The sequence below is a fragment of the Cyrtonyx montezumae genome, unplaced genomic scaffold, assembly GCF_038088225.1.
Source record: "Cyrtonyx montezumae isolate F1298 unplaced genomic scaffold, pur_monq_1.0 scaffold_11, whole genome shotgun sequence".
Classification (NCBI taxonomy): Eukaryota; Metazoa; Chordata; class Aves; order Galliformes; family Odontophoridae; genus Cyrtonyx; species Cyrtonyx montezumae.
This window is the reverse complement of record NW_027071837.1, coordinates 10516530-10539944: the sequence shown is the minus strand read 5'-3', so window position 1 is coordinate 10539944 and position 23415 is coordinate 10516530. Positions and strand designations below refer to the sequence as shown.

The 23415-nt window shown below is 47.8% G+C and overlaps 2 protein-coding genes across 4 annotated transcripts in view; one reads left to right on the top strand and one right to left on the bottom strand.

The window, feature by feature from the left end:
• Window positions 1-17948, bottom strand: part of SPRY3 (sprouty RTK signaling antagonist 3) — a 69596-nt gene extending 51648 nt beyond the window's left edge. The window contains exon 1 of the mRNA XM_065729610.1: window positions 17939-17948. The gene's annotated coding sequence lies outside the window, so the exon portion shown is untranslated. The remainder of the gene's footprint in view (window positions 1-17938) is intronic.
• On the top strand, window positions 1775-14305 carry LOC136044330 (SLAM family member 8-like). 3 transcript variants are annotated; one of them, XM_065729595.1, is made up of 13 exons: window positions 1775-1804; window positions 2591-2825; window positions 6474-6528; window positions 7405-7517; window positions 8472-8813; window positions 10411-10680; window positions 10768-10884; window positions 11988-12089; window positions 12238-12360; window positions 12567-12659; window positions 12978-13067; window positions 13476-13528; window positions 14071-14305. In XM_065729595.1, the coding sequence occupies exons 4-13, from the start codon at window positions 7502-7504 to the stop codon at window positions 14146-14148; spliced, it is 1284 nt and encodes a 427-aa protein (XP_065585667.1). In that variant the 5' UTR covers window positions 1775-1804; window positions 2591-2825; window positions 6474-6528; window positions 7405-7501; the 3' UTR covers window positions 14149-14305. The 3 variants fall into 3 exon arrangements, with proteins under 3 accessions (XP_065585667.1, XP_065585670.1, XP_065585669.1); XM_065729598.1 differs by lacking the exon at window positions 13476-13528; XM_065729597.1 differs by lacking the exon at window positions 2591-2825 and having other exon boundaries at window positions 1776-1804.
• Window positions 17949-23415: the final 5467 nt, after the last annotated feature.

The following is a 23415-nucleotide window of genomic DNA, read 5'->3' as shown; positions in this document are numbered from 1 at the left end:
ATGCCCCCATCCCATCACGATGCCAATATGATATTCAGCTTTTTGACAGTATCAGAGAGCATTTTCTGGATTGCAGCTGTTTTAGGGTTGAGGGTTAAGAATTCACTCACTTCTGCAGCTCTGTAAAGTCTCTCCTTCAGTTCAGCCCAAGCAGCAGTTGCTGAGCGCTTACAGTTCTGCAGGTGGGATCCTTGGGGCTGGCCCAAGGGGAAGCAAACAAATCGAGCCTGTGATGGGACTTTTCTGCCCTTTGTAAGGGAAACACTCTCCCTGCAACAATCAGTGCAATGAGGAACGCTGCCTGGCTACAGGTGGCAGCATCCCCTCCAAGGGGCATAGGCCATATTTGTCTATTTGCCCGCCTCTGTACCGCTTTCCTGTTCCCTGGTACCTGATGGTACATGAAATTATCTATTGACTTTTTGTCTTTGCTTAGTTGTGATAGCAGTCCTTGGTTTCTCTGCAAGACCATTAAGCTTAAAATTTAATCTAGCAGGCTGTGGGATGCAATGATCAGACTATGGGAAGGAGTTGCTTGTCCCAGCACAGAGTGCCCCAGTGTGGGGCTGTCCCTCCCCAGGGCAGTGCTTTATATTTCCACATGCTGAGCCCCACAAGGTCCCTCAGCCCGTGTCTCCAGCCTGCCCAGTAACCCCAGGGTGCCAGCATCACCCTTGGTGCCACTCATCCCAGTGAGGTGGCACTGCTGAAGATGCTGGGCAATGTTGGCCACAGCACTGACCCCTGCGACCCAGTGCTGTTGGGACTTTGTGCTGCTGCCCATAACCCTGCTGTTCTGCTGGTTATCAGCCCTCTGCTGACCACCCAGGGCCCACCTATCTACTTTATCAGCATGCTTATGGGGTGGACAGAAGTCCAGCCTGCCCAATGCAATGCTGACAAACAGACGGATGGAGAAGGTCCAGAGCTTTCAGGACCTCTAACAGGAAGATAATGCTGGTGCACTGGGTTTACAGGGCAGGGGTTCAGTAGTGTGGATTGCATGGGTGTGAGCAAAGCCCTGGAAGTTCTGCTGAGTGTTGGTACCAAAGAAACAGGAGGTCCTGCTTGGAATGGGTCACTGAATACCTAACATACTTCTGGGAAAACTTGTGCATAAACAACAGAAGTTATACATGTAAAGTGGAGATCCTTTGCGTAAGCCGTGTGTGATAGGAGGTTTATCCCCACGCACCCAGAGCTGTGCATGGCAATAGCTGCATAACAGTGATAAAACTTTCACTGCTAAGTCCAAATCAATTCCATCAAGGCAGAATGCCTTATCCTCTGGAGGAGCTGTCATCCAAAATCTAGGAAGAAAACTCTCTAACTCCAATGTGGTGTTAGAAAGTAGTATTCCTCTATTCCTCACGTTACATATTGAGTGACTTGGCAAGCAAACTCTGTCAGAGTTCAGGTTCCAGGTTTAAACAGTTAAGATGTACATATGGAGCACGTTTACATACATATTCATGCTTTTTCAAGGATCCATTAATATATGCTTCCCCATTTCTCACCATCAGCTCCATCACTGAGATCTTTGACTCACTTTCATCCACTTCTCCCCAATTTAGAATATTTCCGTTGCTTATTAGGCCACAGTGAGCCACTTTTTAAAGCAATACACAAGGAACCCGAGGAGCGTGCTGCCTTCCGAGGTAAAAGAAAGTGTTCTGTTGTGAATCCAGTGCTTCTGGACACGCACTGGTTTACATCACTCAGAGGGACTGGCTCTGGATGCTCCACCCACTGAAAAAACGGCACAGAAAATGTGAGCTTTTTTCAAGAGAAGCTGCAAGAGGAGGTGAGTGCCCACATGGACTGAGCTGGCCGAGCTGGGGTGGGGGAGGGGAGGAGAGCTAGGGAGGGGGACAGGGGCAGAGCAAAAGGGACAGGGACAGAATGAGGGCAATGGAACCGTGGGATTGAAGCCATGGGGATGGGGGGACCCTGTAGTGCTTCCCACATGGCACTCCCACTCTCCCCTACAGGGAACCAGGTTCTGCTCCTCCTGCTCAGCTCTTCCCTATTCTTGAGCCCTAGAAATACCAAATAAGCCCTTCCAAAGCCATTGTACAGCTAGAAAAACAATGCACTTGGCTCTTGCCCAGCGCTCCTGTGGCTTCAGCTGCCTGCAAGGAAAGGGAATACGCCCAAGCACCCGATCACCATTTGCTGGCATCACCCGTATCTCCAGCACTAGCTGTGAGGCTGCGAGGAACCCCTCGCACACAGAGGTGCTCATCCCTGGGCTTAGGGCTGCAATTCTGCATAAATCACTTTTTTAGAGGGTTCATTTTTTTCCCTTTTTTAGTTACTTCCGTTAGAGCATGAAATGAAGAACTCAAAAAGCAGTTGCTGCAGGCTGCAGTAGCTTTGCTGAGCTGTCCTGCTCTTACAGAGGATGAATGTTGTTTTTTCCTGCTGTGTAACTCCACCAGCCAGCAGCATTTTCCATGTTTTCCCCTGCTTTTGTCACTTCTTTTGTTCAGTGAGATGGAAATGGCTGAGCGAAACATTTCTCACAGTGAGGTTTCCTGTTTGATAACGTATTTAACCTTCCGAAGCTGATTTGCATTTGTTCTTTCAGGGGAGTCCATAGATAACAGTTTCTGCAGCAAAGGCCTTAAATACAAACAGGCAGGCTGCAAACAAGAAGAAATATTTGCCTGACATATATCAGTCAGCTCCATCTGTATCTGTACCCATCATACACGCTGGTACCACGTGCTTCTGAGTGCACTGAAGATCTGCCAGTCTCAGAGGCACTGTGTGCACAGTGCTTCAGCGTGCCATGCATCACAACCCTATTCTGAGCTACAAAGGTAATGGGTATGGGTATAGCAAGGTCTGAGATCCCTTAAGAGTAAATTCAGGTGAAATGGCACCAAAGAATGGATTAAATATTTACTGATAGCCCACTACAATACTTAGATTGATATATAGATTCATTACTGGTGGTAAGCCACGATGATATGGCACGACTTGAAAAGAGTGAGAAAGATGGAGAGACATCACCACCCTTGGATCCAGTGATGCTGTGTAGTTAGGGACATTGCTCCAGTGCTGGATGCACACTTGAACTGCCACTCTTCTCCCTCCTATGTGCTTCCCCCCACCAATGCCCCCAAGAAAGGCTTCTGACAGCTGCTGTAAATAAGTCAGAGACCTTTTGTGGTCAGCAGGCCTTCTCTAACGTTGTGGTCGAGGCATGGCCCTGCTGCTGCATAAGTGCAGCTTGAGATTTGGAATAATTCATTAATAGGTCAGAGAGGATTCTGTGGGTCTTGCTCTCCCTTCGCTCAAATGGCTGTTGGAATTTGGGAGGGGATGGAACCAGGACAGCTGGCCTCAAATGACCACAGAAGTATTCCATAATACATGACATCATGAAGAAAAACTGAAACATAGCGAGGAATTGGCTGAGCAGCTGCTGCTGGGGAACTGATGGGCATTGCCTGGCAAGTGGAGTTCAATTGCCTTGTGTATCACTTGTTTTGCATGCACATATATCATTACAGTTTTTTCTCTTCCTTTTCTTTCTTAATACATAATTTTTATCTCAACCCACACTTTCTACTTTTTTTTTTAATTATTATTATCTCCCCCATCCCTCTGGGATGAGGTGGGGTGGATGAATGATGGGTGGTGCCGAGCTGTTGCTGGGCTAAACCACAGCACTACCCTTTAGACATTTCTAAGCTTCAAAAAGATCCCCTCTCAGTTTTCTCCATGCTGAACAGCCCCAGATCTCTCAGCCTTTACTCATAAAAGAGATGCACCAGGCCTCTCGTCATCTTTGTGGCCCTCTAGAAGTTCCTTTTCTTTCTTGAACTGAGGAGCCCAGAACTGAACACAGTGCTCCAGATGCAGCCTCACCTGGGCAGAGTAGAGTGGGAAGACCACTGCCCTCATCCTGCTGGCCTGCATGGTAACTGTTGAATCACGGCCTGAACCATTGATGGATCACCTGAGGTGAGCACTGAGTCAGCTGCAGGAGCACAGGTGAAGGCAATGCACTGTGTGACCAGAAGGGATGGAGTCTGGCTGCACCTCTCCCAGACCCCATTTAAGGGCTGACCACCGCTGGGGAAGGCTCTCTTGTTGGAGATCCCTCTCCTGTGGAGTTATTGGTGAGCCTCAACCATCTGCAAAAGGTGAGCCTCTCTTTATTTACCAGTTGTCTGTTTACCATCCAGATAAGCTAAGCAAAATATACCATCCACCTTGTTATTTCCTGTGAATACTATTTTTTTGGGTTATTCACCCTATGTGACCACGCTCACTGTCATGCACAGCAGGATATAATTGGGCTTCTTGGACACAGTGGCGTGCTGCTGGCTCGTGGCCATGCTGTCAGACACCAGGACACCCAGGTCCTTCTCTGCAGAGCTCCTTTCCAGCAGGTCAGCCCATAACTGGTACGATCTACTCAGTTATTCCTCTCCAGGTGTAGGTCTCTATACTTGACCTCACTGAACCTCATCAGGTTCCTCTCTACCCAGCTCTCAGGCTGTCCGGGTTCAAGTGTGTCAGCCACTCCTCCTGGCTTTGTGAGGATATACTCTACCCCTTCATACAGTTTGTTGATGAAGATGTCAAGCAAGACCAGACCCAGTACCAACCCCTGGGGCGTGCTACTAGTTAGAGGTCTCCAGATAGACTCTGCGCTGCTGATCACAACACTGAGCTGTGCTCTTCAGCCAGTTCTCAGTCCACCTTCCTGTCCTCCCATCTGTCCCACACTTCCTCTGCTTACCTACGAGGATGTTATGGGGGACAGGGTCAAAAGCTTTGTTGAAGTCAGGGTGGACAACAATCACTGATATCCCCTCACTTACCCAGCCAGTCATGACATCACAGGAAGCTACCATGATGGTCAAGCAGGATTTCCCCTCAGTAAATCTGTGTGGACTACTGCTCCAGCTGGCAAAATGGAGAAGATAACTTGTGCACAAGTGTTTCCCACTTGCACTCCCAGGGCTTTATATTCTTCTCATTCTTGCCCACGCAGAAGAGCAGCAGCAGACAGTGGTCCATGCTCTTGACAAGTCACTGAACTCTCTTGGCAGCATCCCATATCTTGGCTCCTGGCTCCTAGCAGCAGACCTCACTGCCTTTTAACAAACTGTTAACTGTTTTTGTGGGCCTGTCCTCCCCCTCCTTCTTTCAGCTAAAACTTCTAACAACTGCCTCTGTGGAAAGTTTTAGCATTTGCTGCCAATCCCACGCTACAGCAAACATCCGTGGGAGGAGGCGGTTTTTGGTTCCTGATACAGACTTCCTCAGGAGCAACAGCCTGGTCATGACAAACTGTCTGATGTAGACATGAATTCCTTCTCCCAAGGGCCCTTATGGGGGCCGCATTTCTCTATATCACAACCTGAGAAGATGGAGGAGGGATTAATTTTTTAAAGGGGCAGCAGCAATTTGCAAAGGAAGCGCACTGCTTGCCTGCTTGCAAACTTGCCTGGCAGTGAAGCGATACTGCCTGGGCCCCTGGATGACACTGACTGGAACACTCCACTTCTTTTCTGAGAGCTGCAGATTTTTGCAGCCTTCCTGAGCTGGAGATTTCTGTTCTTTCTCCTGAGTCACAGAAGAAAGCCCCTCCAAACCACCATCCTTCCTCCAGAGGAGCCTTTCTTGCAAACTTGCTTTATTCTTTACTGAGGGAACCTCAGTCCCTTCCTGTGTGCGTGGGGAGATCTGGGAGGAATTCTAGGACCCAGTTGCGCTGACTGGGAAATAGAGTATGCCAGCTGGGATTTGCTTGGAAAATGGAAATTCTTCATCTCTAAACGGTGCCTTCCTCCTCCACAACCCTTGCTCCTACATCCTTAAAATAGCTGCATATACCAGTAAAGAACATTTTTCTTGTTTCCCTTTTAAAAGCTTCAATTGTTTCTTGCCCATATCTCAGACAGCAAGAAAATGCCAGAGAAATCATGAGGAAAGTGGCTGATTTTTGCATCAGCACCCCCACAGCCTTTTGCCCCATGCTGTCCTCCAAGATCACAGACATTTTGCAGAGGGAAAGAAGACCTCATTTCACACTTCTTCTCCACTTCAGAGTTCACACAGGGCTTTCTTGGAGCCCATGAAGCTCTGCCAGCAGCCCTGAGTGTATGCATTCAGATACAAGCTCTGCCACCTCTGTGGCCTGCAGCATCTGCTCTGCCTCAGGTAATGCAGTGCACAGACGTTCAGGTGATTTCCTCTAAAAGCACATTTCCTGAAGTCCTTTGATCAGAGCAGAAGCCAGGGAATCACCCACCTTGGGTGGTGGGGACAGCCAGGACTGGAGGTCTCTATCACAGGCTTGAACAATATGTGCCCTGGCTGTATCCTTCTCCCCTCAGGTTTTGGCTACTTTCAGGGTTAGGATGCTGGGCTGAGCATGGGCTCAGAGTAGCTCCATAACACGCTCCAGGGGCAGTTCTGTAACTGAAATGACTTTTTTCTCCCTTCAGATGCTTCTCTGAAGTACACTGGGGCCCATGGAAGCCAACTGGATGTTGCCAGGAGGTAATGTGTCCCTGAAGTGGGCTCAGCTTTCAGCACAGGGCCTCATCGCTGCAACAGAGCTTCCTTTCCCACCAGGCTCACATTGTTTCTAAACCAGACCATGCCCCTAGCCAAGTCTCTAAACATGTCCCAAATACAGACCATCTTGACTTCTTTGGGTCCCAACTGAGTCTTTAATTTCAGGATGGTGAAATCCCTTCACCAAAAATATGAGTTCCTCCACCATCACCTTTGTTCTAGAGCTTTGCAAATCCCAGCAGTAAATGCAGACCCTGTTGTCCAGATGCCAATGTTTGTGTCTGGGCTCTGCAAGGCAGCTTTGAGCATGGTTGCACCTCATTGCAAAACACACTGAGCACAGGCAGTTTTTGCTTGAGATCTCTCATGCAAACAGATCAGCACTTTGCATACTGGAGTTTCTAGAAAGAAAGAAAGTATCCTAAAAATACAGAAAGTCCAGAGAGGAAAAGCTAAAAAAATAATGAAAAATGAAACAGAGCTCAAACAGGCAAGGAGCATTTGCTTTGGAGAGAACTGGCTGGGAAGGAGGTGGGATTGAGGTTTTACAAGTCATTACAGTGGTGGATAAGGCAGATGCAGTGCTTGCAACCACTTGAGAGCTCAGTCATCTCAAGGACATGAGGGAATGTGTTTACACTGAGGAAATATGCTTCAGTAAATGCACAGAACATGACCATAGTGGCCAGCAGCTCTATAAATGGATACTGAAGGGACAAGGTGAAGCTACAGCACTGAAAATCTGCAGTGCATAGGAAGGGATGCAGGAAACAAAAGCACTGCATATCCTGTGCTGGTCTCAATGACAGGTGCTAGCAGGAGAGGTGCTGACGATGCTTTGTATGGTGTCATTTGCAGGTGGGGACACCATTCCTAGAGAACCCCACCAGGAGCACATCACAGCAGGAGGAGCTCAAACCTAGTGAAGGCCTGAAGGCACCCACAGGTCTTGGCCATGTCCATCGTGCACTGTGAGTATGAGAGGTGAAGTCAGCTGTGCATACATTGCAATGAAACAGGTTGTCTAGAGAGCTTGTGGATGCCTCATCCCTGGAGGTATTCAAGGCAAGGCTGGATGTGGCTCTGGGCAGCCTGGTCTAGTGATTGGCAACCCTGCTCTTGGCAGGGGGATTGAAACTAGACGATCTTTGAGGTTCTTTTCAACCCAGGCCATTCTATGGCTCTATGATATACTTGCAGGTCCTGAAGCATTTCCATGCTTCCTTGCACCTCTGTCTTGGTCAGAGAATGAGCATCCTTGCAGGTGCTGCAGCATTGCCTTGCCTAGGAACCCACAGGGTCCTGTTGCTGGGACAGCATGATTTCTGGGGGTGAAGCTGTGCTGAGCATGGTCCCACTGAGCAGTAATACCCAGTGTAGCAGAAGTCATGGCTTGAAGCAGTGATTGAGCACCTGGTGGGAAGGCAGGGCCAACGCAGGGGAGCTCAGGTGCATGCAATGTACTGAGTGATCAGAAGGAGTGCAGCCAGGATCCACCCCATCTCAGACCTCATTTAAGGGTTGGCAGTGGAGGCAAGGATGTTTTGCTGGAGGTCTACTGCCTACCTGAGACCTTCCGAAGGTAAGCAGCTTCTTTATTTCTGTGCTTATGGCTGTTGCGTTTGATCAAATCCTTGCTCAGTGCAGCCTGGGATCTTGCTGTTGTGCTTTCTGTTGCATTACACCCAAGGAGTCTAGAGTCCTGTCGTTCCCATTCCAAAGGCAAAGAACTGTCTGGGCTTTCTAAGAAACACTTATATCACTTCCATAGGCCATTACATGTTTTTATCTTACAAAGAAAAAGGGAGAAAGTAAATCAGATGTGTGGCATAACGGGCTGAGGAATCAAAAGGTCTATGATAGAATCAAGTTGTGTTTTGTCCTTTATTTTAAACTAACCCACCGTGCATCAATCTGGTTTCCAGACCTGCTGCTGCTTTCGCTGAGGTCCTCTCTTGGCGTGGAAATCACAGAAAGAAAACTTGCAGCAGAAGGCTCTTCTGTCCTGATGCATGCACCAGCCATCAGCAACGTGAACATCACTGAGTGGGAATACATAGAGGGCACCACGCCCAAATTCATCTTGCAGCACTATGCCAACTTGCAGGATCCGGTCGTTTACTCCGCTTATGAAGGCAGAGTGGTTTTCTACCAAACGAATGGCTCCCTTCTCCTGCAGCAGCTGCGGAAGGCGGACAGCGGTGTCTATAAAGCAACAGTTGACCTGATGGAGGACAAAGCTAGGACAACCATCCTCGAAGTGATAGGTGAGTCGAAATAGGTTGAAAGGACGTTTCGCTATGACAAAGATTTGCCTGCAGTGTGGCAGATAGAACCACAGGTATGCATCCTCCTCACCGGACTGGAGGACTTTCTGCTTTCATCACTGCCTTGAAGGACATGGACGGGAGACAGTAAAAGGATGGCTGGAGAGTTGTAGATGATATTTTGAGGCTGCAACACCTGCCCTTCCACTTCCACTAGACCAAGCTGCTTTTTGGCTAAATTTGATGGTCTTTCTTATGCCCCATCCTTTCCCCACACCACTGCTATGTGTGAGCAGCCCTTTTCTCTTGGATGAAAGTGTCCAGAAGGTCCTTGTCATCATGTCCCTGATAACCCCACCTAGTACCTCCTTCAGGCTGCTCTCCCTGACCCAAGGGTGCCATGCCTGCTCTCTAAGAGTCAGTGCTACCCATCCTTAGGATGGCACAGTGGTTTGATGGCAGCAGCTGTTGAATTTTGTGGGTGTTGCCTTGCTCCTGCAGTATCTCTTGCCCTTCTAAGCTGATCCAAGGCAGAGCTGCAAAACAGGAAGGTGTTGCTCTCCCCATGAGGCTCACAGTTCTTCCATCTCAACCACAGTTGACTTTGGGGAGGGATTATCAGAGCAGAGGCGAGATTCTTTGATATACCCAGGCTGAGATTGAGACACAAGCCAGGACAAATGTTGTCTGACTGATTTATTATAAATTAAAGTGATGGGAAAAGGCTGATGATTAATTACAAATTAGAGTGATGGGGAAGGTGAGTGATAGGAAAGACAGGTTTATTTAGCTTGGAAGTATGTGGTGTTCAGAGGTCCAAAAGGATGTCATGCCACATAACAGTTTCAACCTTTACCAGTATCACTTTAATTTCTGCACCACTTACAGCTTCAAGCCCTATCATGGGGTTTTCAGGCACAATGCATGCCTCCAGCTTTGGAAAACAGGGTGCTTTTTTTGGAGGATCAAAAATAAGGAAACCCTTCATCCATTCCCAAATAATTATACCACCCCCATTTATAATTGATGTGTTTTCCTAGCTCATAACCCATTTTATGATGAATGTCATGTAAACCATTAAGATCAACTGTCTGCCTGTCTGCATTCAGTCAGGGTCCATGTTTTTGCCTGTGGTTAATTAAGTATTGGGCAACCCCCCCCCCCCATCCACACTTTGTACTCCAGCTGTTAATGGTTAGGGGTTACAGGTCCTCCTAACGCTGCCTGGATTCTCTCTTCTTGAGACATAAACTGTATTTTTCCTTGCAGTTGTATACCTACAGGTTTCAATGACTCTGGAATCCCCCTAATTAAAGGAGTCATTCTCTTGGGATCAACAGGCATTATTATGGATGATTTGTGGTGTGGCTGATGCTTTCTGTCATGCATCATTTGGAGACAAGCAGCCTTTTGAACACTTTCTACTAATTGATTGACAGTCTCAGTAATGGCAAGAGGGCCTCCCCTCTCTAAGGGGATTGAGACTGCCTGCCCAATAGGCAGCCCTCTGTGGAAGCCCAATTGTTACCAGTTGTCAGAAATACCTCTTACAGGGGCATTCCAAGGGAGTGCTGCCATGTCACTTTCTCTTTTCCAGAGCCTGTGCCCCAGCCTAAGCTACTGAACAGCTCAGACCTGGATGGTTTTCTCATCAAGCTGACCTGCCTGCTGCCCAATGGAACCACAGCTGCTGTCTCCTGGAAGAAAGATGGACATCCCCTTCTCCCCAGAAATCATCATCAGCTCCTTCATGACCCCACCATCTTGTGGATAAGAAAGGGAGAGAAGTCTGACTGTGGCTCCTACTCCTGCAATGTCAGCAATGCTGTAAGCTGGGAAGAGGCAACCTTCAACCTGACAGTAGCAGGTGAGCATCAGCCAGCAGAGGGGCCAGTGCTGTGCCACGTGGCTCAGAATTGTCCTCAGTGTTCGCTCCCCATGCCTCATTTTGCAGGTCTCTTGCCTCCTTTCCGTGCTGCATTGAAGATAACTGTGGCTTCACTGGTGCTCGCTGTCTTTGCTGCCGTCAGCTTTGTTATCTGGCTCCTGCAGCCAGGGAAGCACAGACTTGGTGAGTGCCCACACAAATCCCCAAACTGTGCCCTCTCTCTGTGACATGGAGAGGACGGAGGTTTCCAGTAATTAACTACTCTACTAACTCACTTTATAGTTGGAGGAACCTTGCTCAGTGTTCGTGGAGTTCATGCACTTATGCATCTGTATATTGCATGGGAAATAAAGCATCCTAGCAGCCATTAACCTCACATGGCTTTGGGAGAAATTGGGCTACTCACAGTATGTATACAATGCGTATCATGGTATGAAGCATACTAGTCTTTCCCGTTTCTTGAGCATCCCTGGCTTGCAATAAGGTGGGCAAGACACAGAGCTTCCTGTGTGAGGGTGCTGAAAGCTGACCCCATACTGGGTGGCACTGGTTTGATGACCAAGCTCACTGATGTTTGGGTCAGGACCCTGTGATGCATCCATACCCAAGCCTACAGGCTCATGTGGGTGCTTCAATTACAAGCAATATTTTGGTTAGCAGAAAGCAAACCATAAGACCTAGCCAAAAGAAAGACTTCCCACAATCTTTGTAGTGTTCTTGTATCTTTTACCCAACAAAAACAATCCTCAGCATAAGGGAGACCCTCTGAGGAACAGAGGTGAAGCCCTACAGTACTTGGAAAGATTGCCCTAGGCTAATTTGTCTCCCAGTATTAACAATGGAGTCATGAATTAGGTCCTGTTTTTGGAGTAGTCTTTCCTGAGGAGCTCTACACGTGTGATGCTTGTGGTGAGAGCTTATGCCATCTAGGTTCTTTGTGAACTGGATCTCCAGAAGAAATCCAGTGCTTGTCAGGTTACTATAAGAGGTGAAAACCTGAGCAGAAGCATATTGAGGTACCAAACCAGATGAAATTGGTGTCTTGTTCAGATCAAACCCCAGACCTTGCTGGAATCTCATTGTCTCTCCTGAAATCAAACAAAGTCCTTGTAAGCTCACCAAAACCCTTTGAAGTCCAGCAGGTTTTGTCATTGGAAGTTAAAAACCTTCGGGATTTGGCTCTTTACAAAGAAAATCTGTGCTTGCATTCATTTCCCTTCACAGGCTGCACGTCATTGGTGAGGTCCTGAGCTCCAAATTGAGTCTGTTTGCCTTTTTTTCCTCAGGAAAAGAAGTACAGGCATGGCTAACTCCATCCATCACAGGGCTGCTGAGCATCTCGTGTCTCCTCCTGTTTGTTACCTCTGTCATCTGGATGCAGGAAGAAGGTAAGATTCACTGAACCAGTGCCTCCTTGCCTGATGTCCTTGTAGCTGATCGGTAGAAATCAATGTTAGGGTTTGCTGCTTTGTAGTCCCTGCCTGAGCCAGGAGAAGCTTTCCATCCCAACTCCTTGTTTAATTCTTTTTCCCATAGGTCCTTCTGCTGCCTTCATCCTGCACGGGCTCTGCTTTCTTGCTGCAGTTATGACCATGGTGCTGATGGCGGTGATCTCGCAGTGCAAACCAGGAGCACTCGCCTGCTGCCCAACTCAGATCTGTGAGTTGCTGGTGGGGACCCAAACCCTTGGTGTTCAAAGTCCTATAGGAGCCCTGGAGCAACCTCTGAGGTTATCACTGCAAGAGAGATGAATCCTGCTGTGGGGCACAGCCATGCCCTGCTCCCTACTGATGCCCATCTCCTCCCTGTACCAACTCCTCCTCACCCATTGCCTTCCCATGCATCAGAAATTCTCCTCTTTCCAGGTGACCATGCCAACCTGTGCACTAAAGCCATGACAGTGGCAGTCAACTTGTCATTCTCCTGCTTCTTGCTCCACAACTTCCATCAGCTTCACAGTAAGGGCTATCTGGGTTTGTACTGTATGTGCCCTTCCTGGTGGGGAGGGCTGAGGTGTTTGTGGGGTTGGGTAGAGCGACTTCCTGGGTGTCTTTGTAGGCTGGTGCTTCAGGAAGGGGATCTGCACTTGGTGCAGCCATGGCAAGCTATGTGCTGAGCAGGGAGGGAACAGCAGGCCAACGTTTGCCCCTGGAGCTCAAATGTGTGAAATCCAAGGGTGTTCCTCTCCATCTTCATCTGTGTGACATTACAGATCTGGAGATGGTTAAGGGGGATGCAAGAGCAACTATTGACACTTCTTACTGTCTCCCTGGCAGAGCGTGGCTGCTCAAAGCCTGTTGATGTGATTGCCAGCTGCATCCTTGCTGTACTCGTAGCTCTCTTGCTGCTGCTGTTCTCCTTCTGGTGTAAGTATCCAGTGGGTTCTCATCCTAAATAGCTGCTTGATCACTAAAATACTGGGTTTTGCTCTCACACCCTGGCAGCAGCTCCTAAGGAAAGGGGAATCCTTTCTCCACACTTTGCCAGGATATGGAGAGCATTTCACAGCCCAGAACAGAGGGAATATGGCAAAGCATAAAGCCAGCAGGTGGCAGGTTAAAGCTGCGGGGCTTGCAAGCAAGTTGGGTGTTCATCTCTGTGCTGCCTTCTTGTTCTCCATCTGAAGCAGAGGTCTTGTGGTCTGAAAAACAGAGATGTTCTGCTGAGTGAAAGCCTCTCACACCCATTGCTCCGTGCAGCCCCATTTTCTTCCCATGCCCCATGAAGCACGGTGCTGGGAACCCAGCAGCTGAATCTCTCTCCTTCATTTCCAGATCACAAGAAGAAGATGGATGCCATGCACAGCACACAGACCACAAGTATCCGTGTAACTCACTGCCTGTCTCGGTGTCTTCTTCCCCTGCTATTGCTTTCAGAAGTTCTCAGTATTTAATGAGGAATATGCATTGCTCAGCAGAAAGCACTCACCTGCCTTCCTGCAGGGTGACATGGCCTTTGTCACTACTCTGGAGGGGCACCATGAGCCTGCTCTGGCCATTGTGTAATTGCTCCCACAAGCATGATGTGGGGAGCTCTCATGCAAAATGTGTGTGTCAATTTGGGCACAAACGTGCTTCTATACCACACCTCTTCCAAGACACAGCTCTGTGAGTGAGGGAAACCATGGGGCCCCACAGCATCAGCATTACGTCTGCATGCCCTCGTGTTGTACCCTTCAGTGTTTAGTGCCATGCCTCAGATCCTGCCTCTATGTTTTGGAGATACTAGTGGGCTCTGGGAGCTGGTACCCATTCCCTGCCCTGCAGCTGAGTCGCAGGGCTTTGGGGCAGCCCTGTCCCACCTCACAAAGAGATCTGAGTGCCATGGGGGCTTATGGCCCACCAAAGGCTCAGCCCCGTGTTTTTGCAGGTGAAAGAAGACCGAGATCAGAACCGAGACAAGGAGAGCAAGCTGTCCCTTCAGCATCCTGGAGATGATGTTGCATAGGAGCCACGCTGGGAAAAAAAAAGGCAGTAAGGCATCTGCAAGCTTTTTCTGCTCTCCAGCAGAGCATGGGGTAAAAATTCAGTCTGAATCTTTAAAAGAAAAAAAAGGAAAGATACACATGACAGACTTAACTGTGGGCGGTTTTGAGAAGCTCTCTCCAGCTATGATGTATTGCTACTGTTTGTCAGCATAAGAGCAGTGCTGACCCAGTCAGTGCTTTTTGGTGACAAAAGATTCCTGATCTGTTCTGCTTTCAGCACAGCTTCTGAGAATTTCCACTTCCTGAGCTGCTTTCTTGCTGTCCCCTTGTGTGGTGCCTTATAGCTACAGCCATTGTGCGCTGTCCTGTGTGCCTTAGGGGTAGGACTGTTGATAAGGCTTTTAAAGCATCCCTGACCTCAAATGCCATGAGCTGATTTCCATTCCGCTGACCCAGCCTTGTCCTGCCAACTGTCAGTGTGAAATGGGCTCTGCCTGGGCTGACACCGGGACAAGGGGAGGGTGCAGTGTAGGGCTGACTCATGTTATGGCAAATAATTGTGTGTGTTTTGTTGCGTTAGCTAAAGCCAGCCCTGTGAATGGTGAAAAATATGCAGCTTTGCTTTCTCTTTTTGGAAAAGAAATTTGAGTATAGGTTTCAAGAGTTTGTTTGTTTGACATTGTTTTCAGTTGACGTAAATTCCTTACAAGTGAGTTTTCAAATGGGATGTATTGAGTTGCAACCAGGCATTCAACTAAAAAAATCTGATCAAGTCTTTTGACCAGACTTTAAGGAAGCACTCTTACTCTTCTAGAGTAAGCCCTCTAGGTGATCTCTAGAGGTCCCTTCCACCCTCTACAATTCAGTGATTACAGGGAGAAGTAGCCCTCACTTTGTAGCCATGCCTTGTTTGTGTCAGTGCTTTTTGGCCATGTGTGCATTTGTGAAAAAATATTGTCGAGAAGAGTGTACTTCCATGCAAGGGAGGAGTAAAACTTCATCAAAGGTCTCTGATTAACACCTTGAGAACTCACTAAAAATTGCAGCCACTGCCACTGTACCTGCCTGATGCATCACTTTCACAAAATCAAGGCCATATATTCTCTAGTTTTATGGTTTTATTGCTCACTTTTTTAAAATGCCTTAATTTTAAAATGTTAAAATAAATATTGTTTGTTGTATACACTAGCTATATTATATACTGTGAGGACTACTCTGAAAATAATGCCACGTTTATGATGGCCCAGGATGTTAGAAGCAGATGTTTGTGGGATAGTAGAAGAAACTGAACCTTCCCACTGCTATTCTGTTACGTTTTGTTGCTGTGTGACAGATGGCAGCGCAGGGGCAGTCTGACCAAATGGTGCCTGATATGGAAGGGCATGTGACTAAAGATGTGGAGCTGAATCTTTTCATGTAGAAAAAAATTGTACCTGTTGTTGTTCAACACCCAGTGAACACTTATGGAAACCAAACAGTGTATGTGAGCACAGTGAGGAGGTGGGTGGTGCACTGCAGCGTTGTGACAGTGGGACACCTTCACTGGTGCACATTTTGACAAGTGTGGTGTGCGTTTTCTTGTTTGCTGCTGGTGAGAAAACATAGCTAATGGTGGTGACTATGTAGAAAAATAATGCTTTCTAACTGGTAATTTGATCTATCAAATATTTGTGTTTGTGCTCTTTATCAGTTGGAGTTTCCATGCAAATATATACAAAGCATTACTTTTGGAGTGAGCTATGTATATGCAGCTCAAAGCAACGCCTCTTTGCTCAGTGTGGGCAAAAGGTTGCACAACAACTCACTAACGTGTTCTTTCATGAGGGGAAAAAATGGGAAGCCTGCGTAGGTCACAGCTTCCTTCATTTTGCTACAGCTGCCACAATAAACTTATCCCATATGGATGCTCCTGGCTGTGTCCCTGTTGTGCAGAGGGAGCCCCATGCTCTTTGGGACCCAGCTCTGGGGTTGGATCCTACCCCAGAAAGCTCTGCAGTACATTGTTGGAGTCCAGGGGCTGAGAAGGAACCTTAAACATCCAAGCTACGTCTCACCGATGTTCGGGGTCGCCGCAAATCCCATCCCCAGAGCACGGAAAGCCTCTGTCCCAGTGGTCAGACGCCTCTCGGTGGCCAAAGCAGGTCTTAGAGCCGGGATTCAGACACTGCAATGGCACAGCCCTGTGGCAGCGAGGAGAAGAGCACTGTAAACATCTTTCCTTCAAGCAAAGTCCTGCAAAACTACCTGCGCCATGCAGCAGTTACTCACTTTGCAGGATAACAAGTGGATTAATTTTTGAGCAGAATTTTGTTATTTTACATCTGACAGGATAAAGGCCTGCTGCTCTGTAATGAGCCATTTTTATTAGAAAGGAGCTGCTGCCTGCCATACATCTGAATGATAGCCCCACATTGGAAGGTTTATAAACCCAGACAAACCTTGCGTCTTAGTGGCCACCGTGCAAAGCAATGTTGACGTTTCCTATGTCTGTATTCATAAGAAATGGTTCCCCTACTCCAACAGCAATAGCAATCATTTAGTTATGCTTTAGCTTGCTCCAAACTTGGATGAAGCACAAAGGAAGGTTTTATTTTTCTTATAGCTGTGTGAGAGCTGTGATATACTGCTGCCTGGAGTGCTCAGGAATGTACCTGCCCAGGAGTGCCTTGATAGAGAACAGTCCTGATCACCTGTTCTGTGACTTTCTTTCATGATTTCTGGTTTAACTTCCAGAATTTCGGGTAAATATAAGTACTCTGCAGTACTCCCAATGCATGTAGTTTGGTATTGGCTGCAGAAGTTGAAGTGATTGTCGCAGCTCGAGAGTCCAACACCAATTTATTTCAACTTGAAACTACAGGGATGTTCACTTTCATAGGAAATCAGAGCAGTTACACACCGTGGTCCTAACCCATTACTGAAACGTGGGTGCTTTTGTTTGACAAACTCCACGTAGGCATGTTTGTGAACAGGATGCCTTTTGCCTTCTTAAGCTCTTTCTTCCCTAAGAGGTGAAATATTTTCTTTGTCTCGCTAGATCACTCAGAACATTTCCATTTAATGTGCCTCTGAAACAGCCAAGTTGATAGCATCGCACGTACTGCGTGCATGCTGGACTGGAAGGAGGGCTTCCAAATCACTCAGAGGTAAGCACAGATATTTTTTTCTTCACGAATTATGTGCTTGGCTTCAAAGTTGAAGAGAATAAGAATTTCTAATTCATGGTGTGTACAGGTATGCTTTTTGAGCACAGACCTCATTTTCCCCTTCATTTTCTAGCTTGCACACCCCTACCCTGCCCAGGCTCGGTAGCCCTTAGGGGCTATCTCCCAGACACGAAGACCACAGCCTTCAGTAATGCAAGCAAACACCAAACAACAGCAACAAAAAGTCGCAGCTTCATTGAGATTTTGTTCTTGCGCTCCAGTCCTCGTCCAGGACGGGCATCTTCCAGCCGCGCGGTGCCGAAGCGCCGGAGGGAGTGCAGCGGGCAGCGGCTGCCCGGTGTCCGTCGCGTCGCTGTCACTCAGGGCCGGAGATGCAGGGCGTCAGGATGTGCATGGGCATGGCAGCACCTTGGACAAAGCCGCGCCCTGCTTAGGTGTTCTGCTACTGTCCTCGCGGATATAAGCGCCCATTTCACCCCTGTTGTGCCGCCGTGGTGTTTGCGCGCTGGCAGTAACAGCCGTGGGGTACCGAAGCCTGTCCCGGGGTCGCTCGGCTGCCTCCGAGTGCCCGGTGCCACGGCGGGCACGGCACACAGGAAGCGGCGGGGAGCGGCGCCGCTTCCGGTGCGAGGCGGAAATGGACGGAAGTGGCGGCGTAGCGCCACCTTCCCGCATAGCGCCACCTTCCCGCATAGCGCCACCTGGCGGAGCGGAGGTCCGGAGAGCGCCGTTGGCGTAGCTGTTGGCAGGTGGCTCTGAGAGCAGTGCTCACGGACTGAAAAATACCATCCCAAAGCCAAGCGCAAAGAAAAATCTGCTCTTCAAGTACCTTCCAGAAAGAACTCTGCATCACCTGCTTTGGACTGCCGCTAAATATATTTTATACCTCCTACTCCCGTGTGCCTACAGGATGGGAACACATAATGGTTCCACTTCCTTACGAGGATGCGTAATCCTTTCATACCCAGTATGCATGAAATAACAGAGCCTTAAGACTGGGAGTCTAACATCTGTTGCGTACAGATAAAGTGGTACTGTACTGAAAATCACATTATGACTTTGTACTTCGCAAAGACTGAACTCTGACTTTAAGAAATAAGTGAATTAAAATGCGTTTAGACAAAATGTGGTTATTTATTTATTCTTTAATCCTAACACCACATTTCCCTATCAAAGAGAAGTTTATCTGGAAATGAATTAATGTACCTGTGGTCTACTGAAGGTGACTTCGATGGACCTTAGCTTTATTAGAATCAGAGAATCATAGAATTATTAAGGTTGGAAAAGCCCTCTGAGATCATTTAGTCCAACTAGGCACCTTCCACCAGTACTGCCCACTAAACCACATCCCTGAGTACTACAACTACATGTTTCCAGTGCTGGACCACTCTTTTGGAGACTAAGTTTTTCCTGATATTCAACCTGACCAGTTGTTATGACTTCTCCAGCCCTGATTGAATGTCCTTGCTTTGGTTTCATAACCATCTTTTCATCACAAGTAAAATTACTGGCCATCTTGTTTGTGATATCAGGGTAATATAAATAAGTATCAGAGTTTTTATTAAAACTATGACGAAGGCAGATTTTTTACTTGGCAGTAACAAAGTGGCCCCATTCAGCACAGCTGTACCAGCTCACCTTCAATCCGTTTCGCTTGTTCTTGTCTGATTCTTGGCTGCATGCATAGGGTTGTTAGTAGGCCAAGACTGAGTGCTGTTTTCCTGCTGAAGAAGAAAGGTGTTGTGTTGAGGAATGCAGTGTGGGATGCTTGATGCGTGCTTCACTCCTTCCCATGGAGCTTGTGCATCTCCCCCACTCCTCCTCTAGAGCTTGCTTATTTTTTCTTTGACATGTTTTCCTTCTGAGCAAAATGGTAAAGATTACCTTTGGATTCAACTGCAAAAAACAAAACAAAACAAAACAGAAACTGCTACAGAATCATCCAGTCAGTCTTGGACGGCAGCTGACCGCCTTTCCACGGCCACAGTCAGAGAAGTCCGTCTGCGAATAGACCAGAGCGAGCAATGCGGGCTTCCCCCACACGGTGGCACCCCCAGCCCACCTCTGCCCTGCGTGACACGGAGGGGCCGCCGCATGTGTCCCGCACTCGCCTCTTTTCCCTGCACACCGGTTGTGCTGGCAGGACCCGAACGCTTTGAAGCTGTGCTGCTGGGTGGCTGTCAGAGAAGGGATGTGGTGCAGTCGAGTGGACCATTGCATTTCTTCCTCTTTCTGTGGGATCCTCTGCGCCTGGCTAGTGTATGGCAGAGCGGGTTGATCTGCTCTTCTGTGCAGGATCCTGGGGAGGGAGAAGCTCATGTTTGGAAACACTGCTTGATAATAGTTCTGCTCATCACTAGCTGACTCAGAAGAGTAACTCTCAAAGCTGCCTCCTGCTGTTCCTGTTCCCCATTCTTCAGCTCCCACCTGGGCCCCACGCATCTCTCCACTGCTGTGATATTGAACTGCTTTTTCCAAGCAAGCTCTCCAGAGCACCTCCAACAAGCTCCACCAACATCTTTGCAATCCATCTTTGTGCTAACACAACTATTACCCTCCTTTCTGCTTTTTTCTGTGCTCCTCCTTGGGTCCCCATTCCTTACTCTGTCACCACAGAATTGTAAAGATTGGAAAAGAGGTCACTTAGTCCAACCACCCCAACCACCTACCACTGCTGGTTGTAAGTTTAGAGAGGGAGTGTGAGCAATCACATGATACAAAACTGCTGTCATGATTTTTTTTCAGTGGCAATGCCTTGTGCTGGGCATCAAGCACCTGACCAGGAGGAAGACTGATCCTCACAGACAAGAGCTTGTTAGTTTGCTACAGCTGCAGCTACTGAGATAAAAGGTCAGCTGTGTGGTGAATGGGAGGTGCTCCTGCTTGCCCTCACCTTCTTCTTCCTTCTTTTTTCTCCCAGTGGGCCCAAGTCGACCATAAGAGCAGAAGTACTGGAGAGGGATGAGAACATAGTGGTGGTTTCACCCTTAGTACCTTACTGAGAAAAGGAAAAAGATCTCTGCACATAAAACAGGAGGATATGAATGTATGTGGCATCTTGCACACTTCTCTTCTGAAAGAGCAACTGGGCACCAGCCCTGCTAACAGTTTATCATGCAGGGAGGGATGCTACCTTGAGGCAGAGATGCTAGTAGGTCAGCAAGAGATTAGAAGGAGATTGTTGTGGTCTGGAGGGCAGGGAAGCACTGGAAGAGCAAAGGCCAAAATTAGAAACAGAAAGATGGGCTACAGACATGAGAGTTTGTGTAAACACATGCATAGACAAGAGACCCTTTTTGGCAGCTGTTATTGTTTTGAAAGCTGCTGCAAGTGGTGAAGCACCCATTCAGCTCTGCACTCTCAGATGGAAGACAAGACTTCACAGATGAAAGGTGGAGAAATCTCCATGCTTCAGTGATGGAGAGAAAAAGAAAAGAAGTGCAGGTCCTCAACATGCAGGAGCAGGATCATAGAATCATCAAATCATAGAAACTTTTGAGTTGGAAGGGAATCTTAAAGACCATCTAGTCCAACTCCCCTGCAATGAACAAGGGACACCTACAGCTCAATTAGATGCTCAGAGCTTCATTCAGCATAACCTTGAGTGTCTCTGAGGAAGATGTAATGGGACGGAAGAACAGGAGATGTGAAAACGAAGAATATTTCTGCAGAGTGCAATTTGCTGCAGTGCAAGGTAACAAATATGTGTCTGTGCATCCTTACTAGTCAGGAAGGATTTGGAGAGGGTGGATCAAAGTAGAATGAGGAGGAGGGATGACATCTCTATGAAGACTGTAGTGGGCTTCTTCCTTGATCTGTGTTAATTTTCACTGCTCCTTCAGGCCTGTGAAACTCATTGTATCTTGCTGGTTTATACCATTCCTGTGCATGCGTCCTCCTTGTATTTCATGTGGAGGAAACTGAAAATGAGAAATGTTGCCTGAAAACAGAGTTATTGAAAAGCCAACAGGAACTGGCATTGCTCAGAGCTCGGAAGGTGGAAGGCTTTTACTAGAGCAAAAATCTGTGTAGTTCACTGCCAAACTAAGCTGCAGGAGCTGAAAGCAAAGCTGGTGAAGTCCACAGAGGAAATGGCTGAACTGATGGAGATACTCAAAGGTACAAAGATGCACTTAGAGATGCTCTGGAAGGCAGAGATTTCTTACAGGAGCTCAGAGGAAGGAGATGTGAAGAGGTCAGAACTGTGAACTGGCTAATTGGCAGTTCCCATGTCCTTAAAATTGAGGGAGAGCACCAGAGTAACCATGGGCTGCCACTTCCATAGGATACTGCATCCCTCGTATCCATCTCTCTGCTGTGTAGACAGTGAGATTTTAACCGAGGGCCTCTGCTGTTGTAAAAGGGTGGAAGCAGCAAATGAATCCAAATTGCTTGATCAGGCTTCAAAGATGCCCTATAGAAAAGTGCTTGTCTACACTGGGTCAGTCCTACACTGTGGCACATTCTTTGCAAAGTGTTGGGTCTGCACTGGAGATTAGAATGGGATACAAGAAACCTCAGTGCACGTGGTACTCCTGGCAGTGAGGGCAGCAGCTGTGTATGGGATGGGGGGATCAAATCCAGACTTTCAGCTCTGACTCTTCTCTTTACCTTTCTCCCCTTACCCACAGCATTAGGGAGAAACTTTAGAAGCTGTGTATGAATGTGAGCTGGCTTTCTCTCATTCATCGTCTCCAACTTGGAGCTCCAGCATATTGACTTTGAGTCAGATCATGGGGATGAAATCTTGTACTGGGGAAAACACAAGTTGTCACAGCCATCTTTCTCCTGCCACTGTGCCTTTTGTACAGTATTATTAACAAATCTCCTCTTTCTTCACTTGTGCTCTGGGCCATCATTCTGGTGGGACAGTGAGGTTAGGTCCTCCTTACCTTCCCCTCATCTAACAGGGCTGGCATGCCTGGCAGGGAAAGCTTGAAGAAGGTTGTAAGAAGTATCCCAGGAGAGCACACTGTAACACTGCTTGAGGAGTGTGGTGTGAGATTCAGGATTTGGGACTTTTCAGCCTGGGAAGCAGCCTTGAGTCCAGAGCCCGAGGAGCCCACGCAGCAGCTAAACTGGGTCCCTGCCTGCGTTTTCCTCTTGAGTGCATCTGTTTGTTAAATAATGTAGCAATACAAGGTTCCTTGAACTAAATTTATCTTCCCATGTAGCTATGGGAACAGTTGGTGGCATGGTGACGTTGGGGCTTGCAGTCAGATCTGTTGCAAGGCTCTGGGCTAGTGTGGCTAAGCCCAGCATCTTTCCACAGATGCTATCCTGCGTGGGAGCTTCTCCTTTCTCCAGTCCTTTCTTAGGTTCTTTTATAGTCAGCAGCATAACTACACTTTTGACCCAGGGAATATAGAAAAACATGGGATTCTGAGAGCAGCCAGAGGCCACACGTGGCTGTAGGGCCGCTGTATCTCCCTGCCCTGTCTCCAACATGGCTCATGGGAAAAAACTAATGAGGACAAGTTGAATTCACTGTTCTTCTTGAAGCACATTCCCAGGGTGTGGAAGGACAAGGGTGTGGGTGGCCAGCACAGCACTGCTCTTTTGACTTGACTTCAACACTTCATTTATCCTGCAAAGTCACCAGACCACGTGATAGAAACCGCTGGCTTAGATGGTGTCACCGGTTGTGCTGTATATGTTGCCCGAAAGTCAGGGTTGAGCAACATGGCTATGTGGATAGAGTGTGTCTCATCGTGCATGGTAAGCACTTTGCTGCGTCCTTTTCCCCTGTGGCTGGACTTGCGTGCATTCCTGCACTGCTTACCTTCACTGTTACTAGTGCAGATAGAAAGGACATGTGTATGCAAGTGTGTTTTATTTCCTACAGTCTGTAGGCACTGTGCCTGCTTCTACAGTTTTTGATTTCTCATCTTTCTGGCTGAGTCCTGGTTTGTTTCTAGCTCATGTTTCCAGATCTCAGATCTGCTTCTGCGAGCTCTCTTGACGTTTTCAGCTTGTGCTGCCTACTATGTTTTCAGGTTAGTACTGTGGGTGGTAACACTGGACTTTGAAGGTAGCTCCCATATCTCCCTCCACTCATGGTTTGAAGGTAGCATTTATTATGTCCATTTATGTTTGTTTGTTTTTCTCTCTTTTTATTTT

Bases quoted from the DNA above. Each gene is read 5' to 3' on its own strand.
- LOC136044330 (XM_065729595.1), top strand. The intron at 12,660-12,977 runs GTAAGGGCTATC...TCTCCCTGGCAG, and splicing joins CAACTTCCATCAGCTTCACA to AGCGTGGCTGCTCAAAGCCT. The intron at 13,529-14,070 runs GTAACTCACTGC...GTGTTTTTGCAG, and splicing joins CACAGACCACAAGTATCCGT to GTGAAAGAAGACCGAGATCA.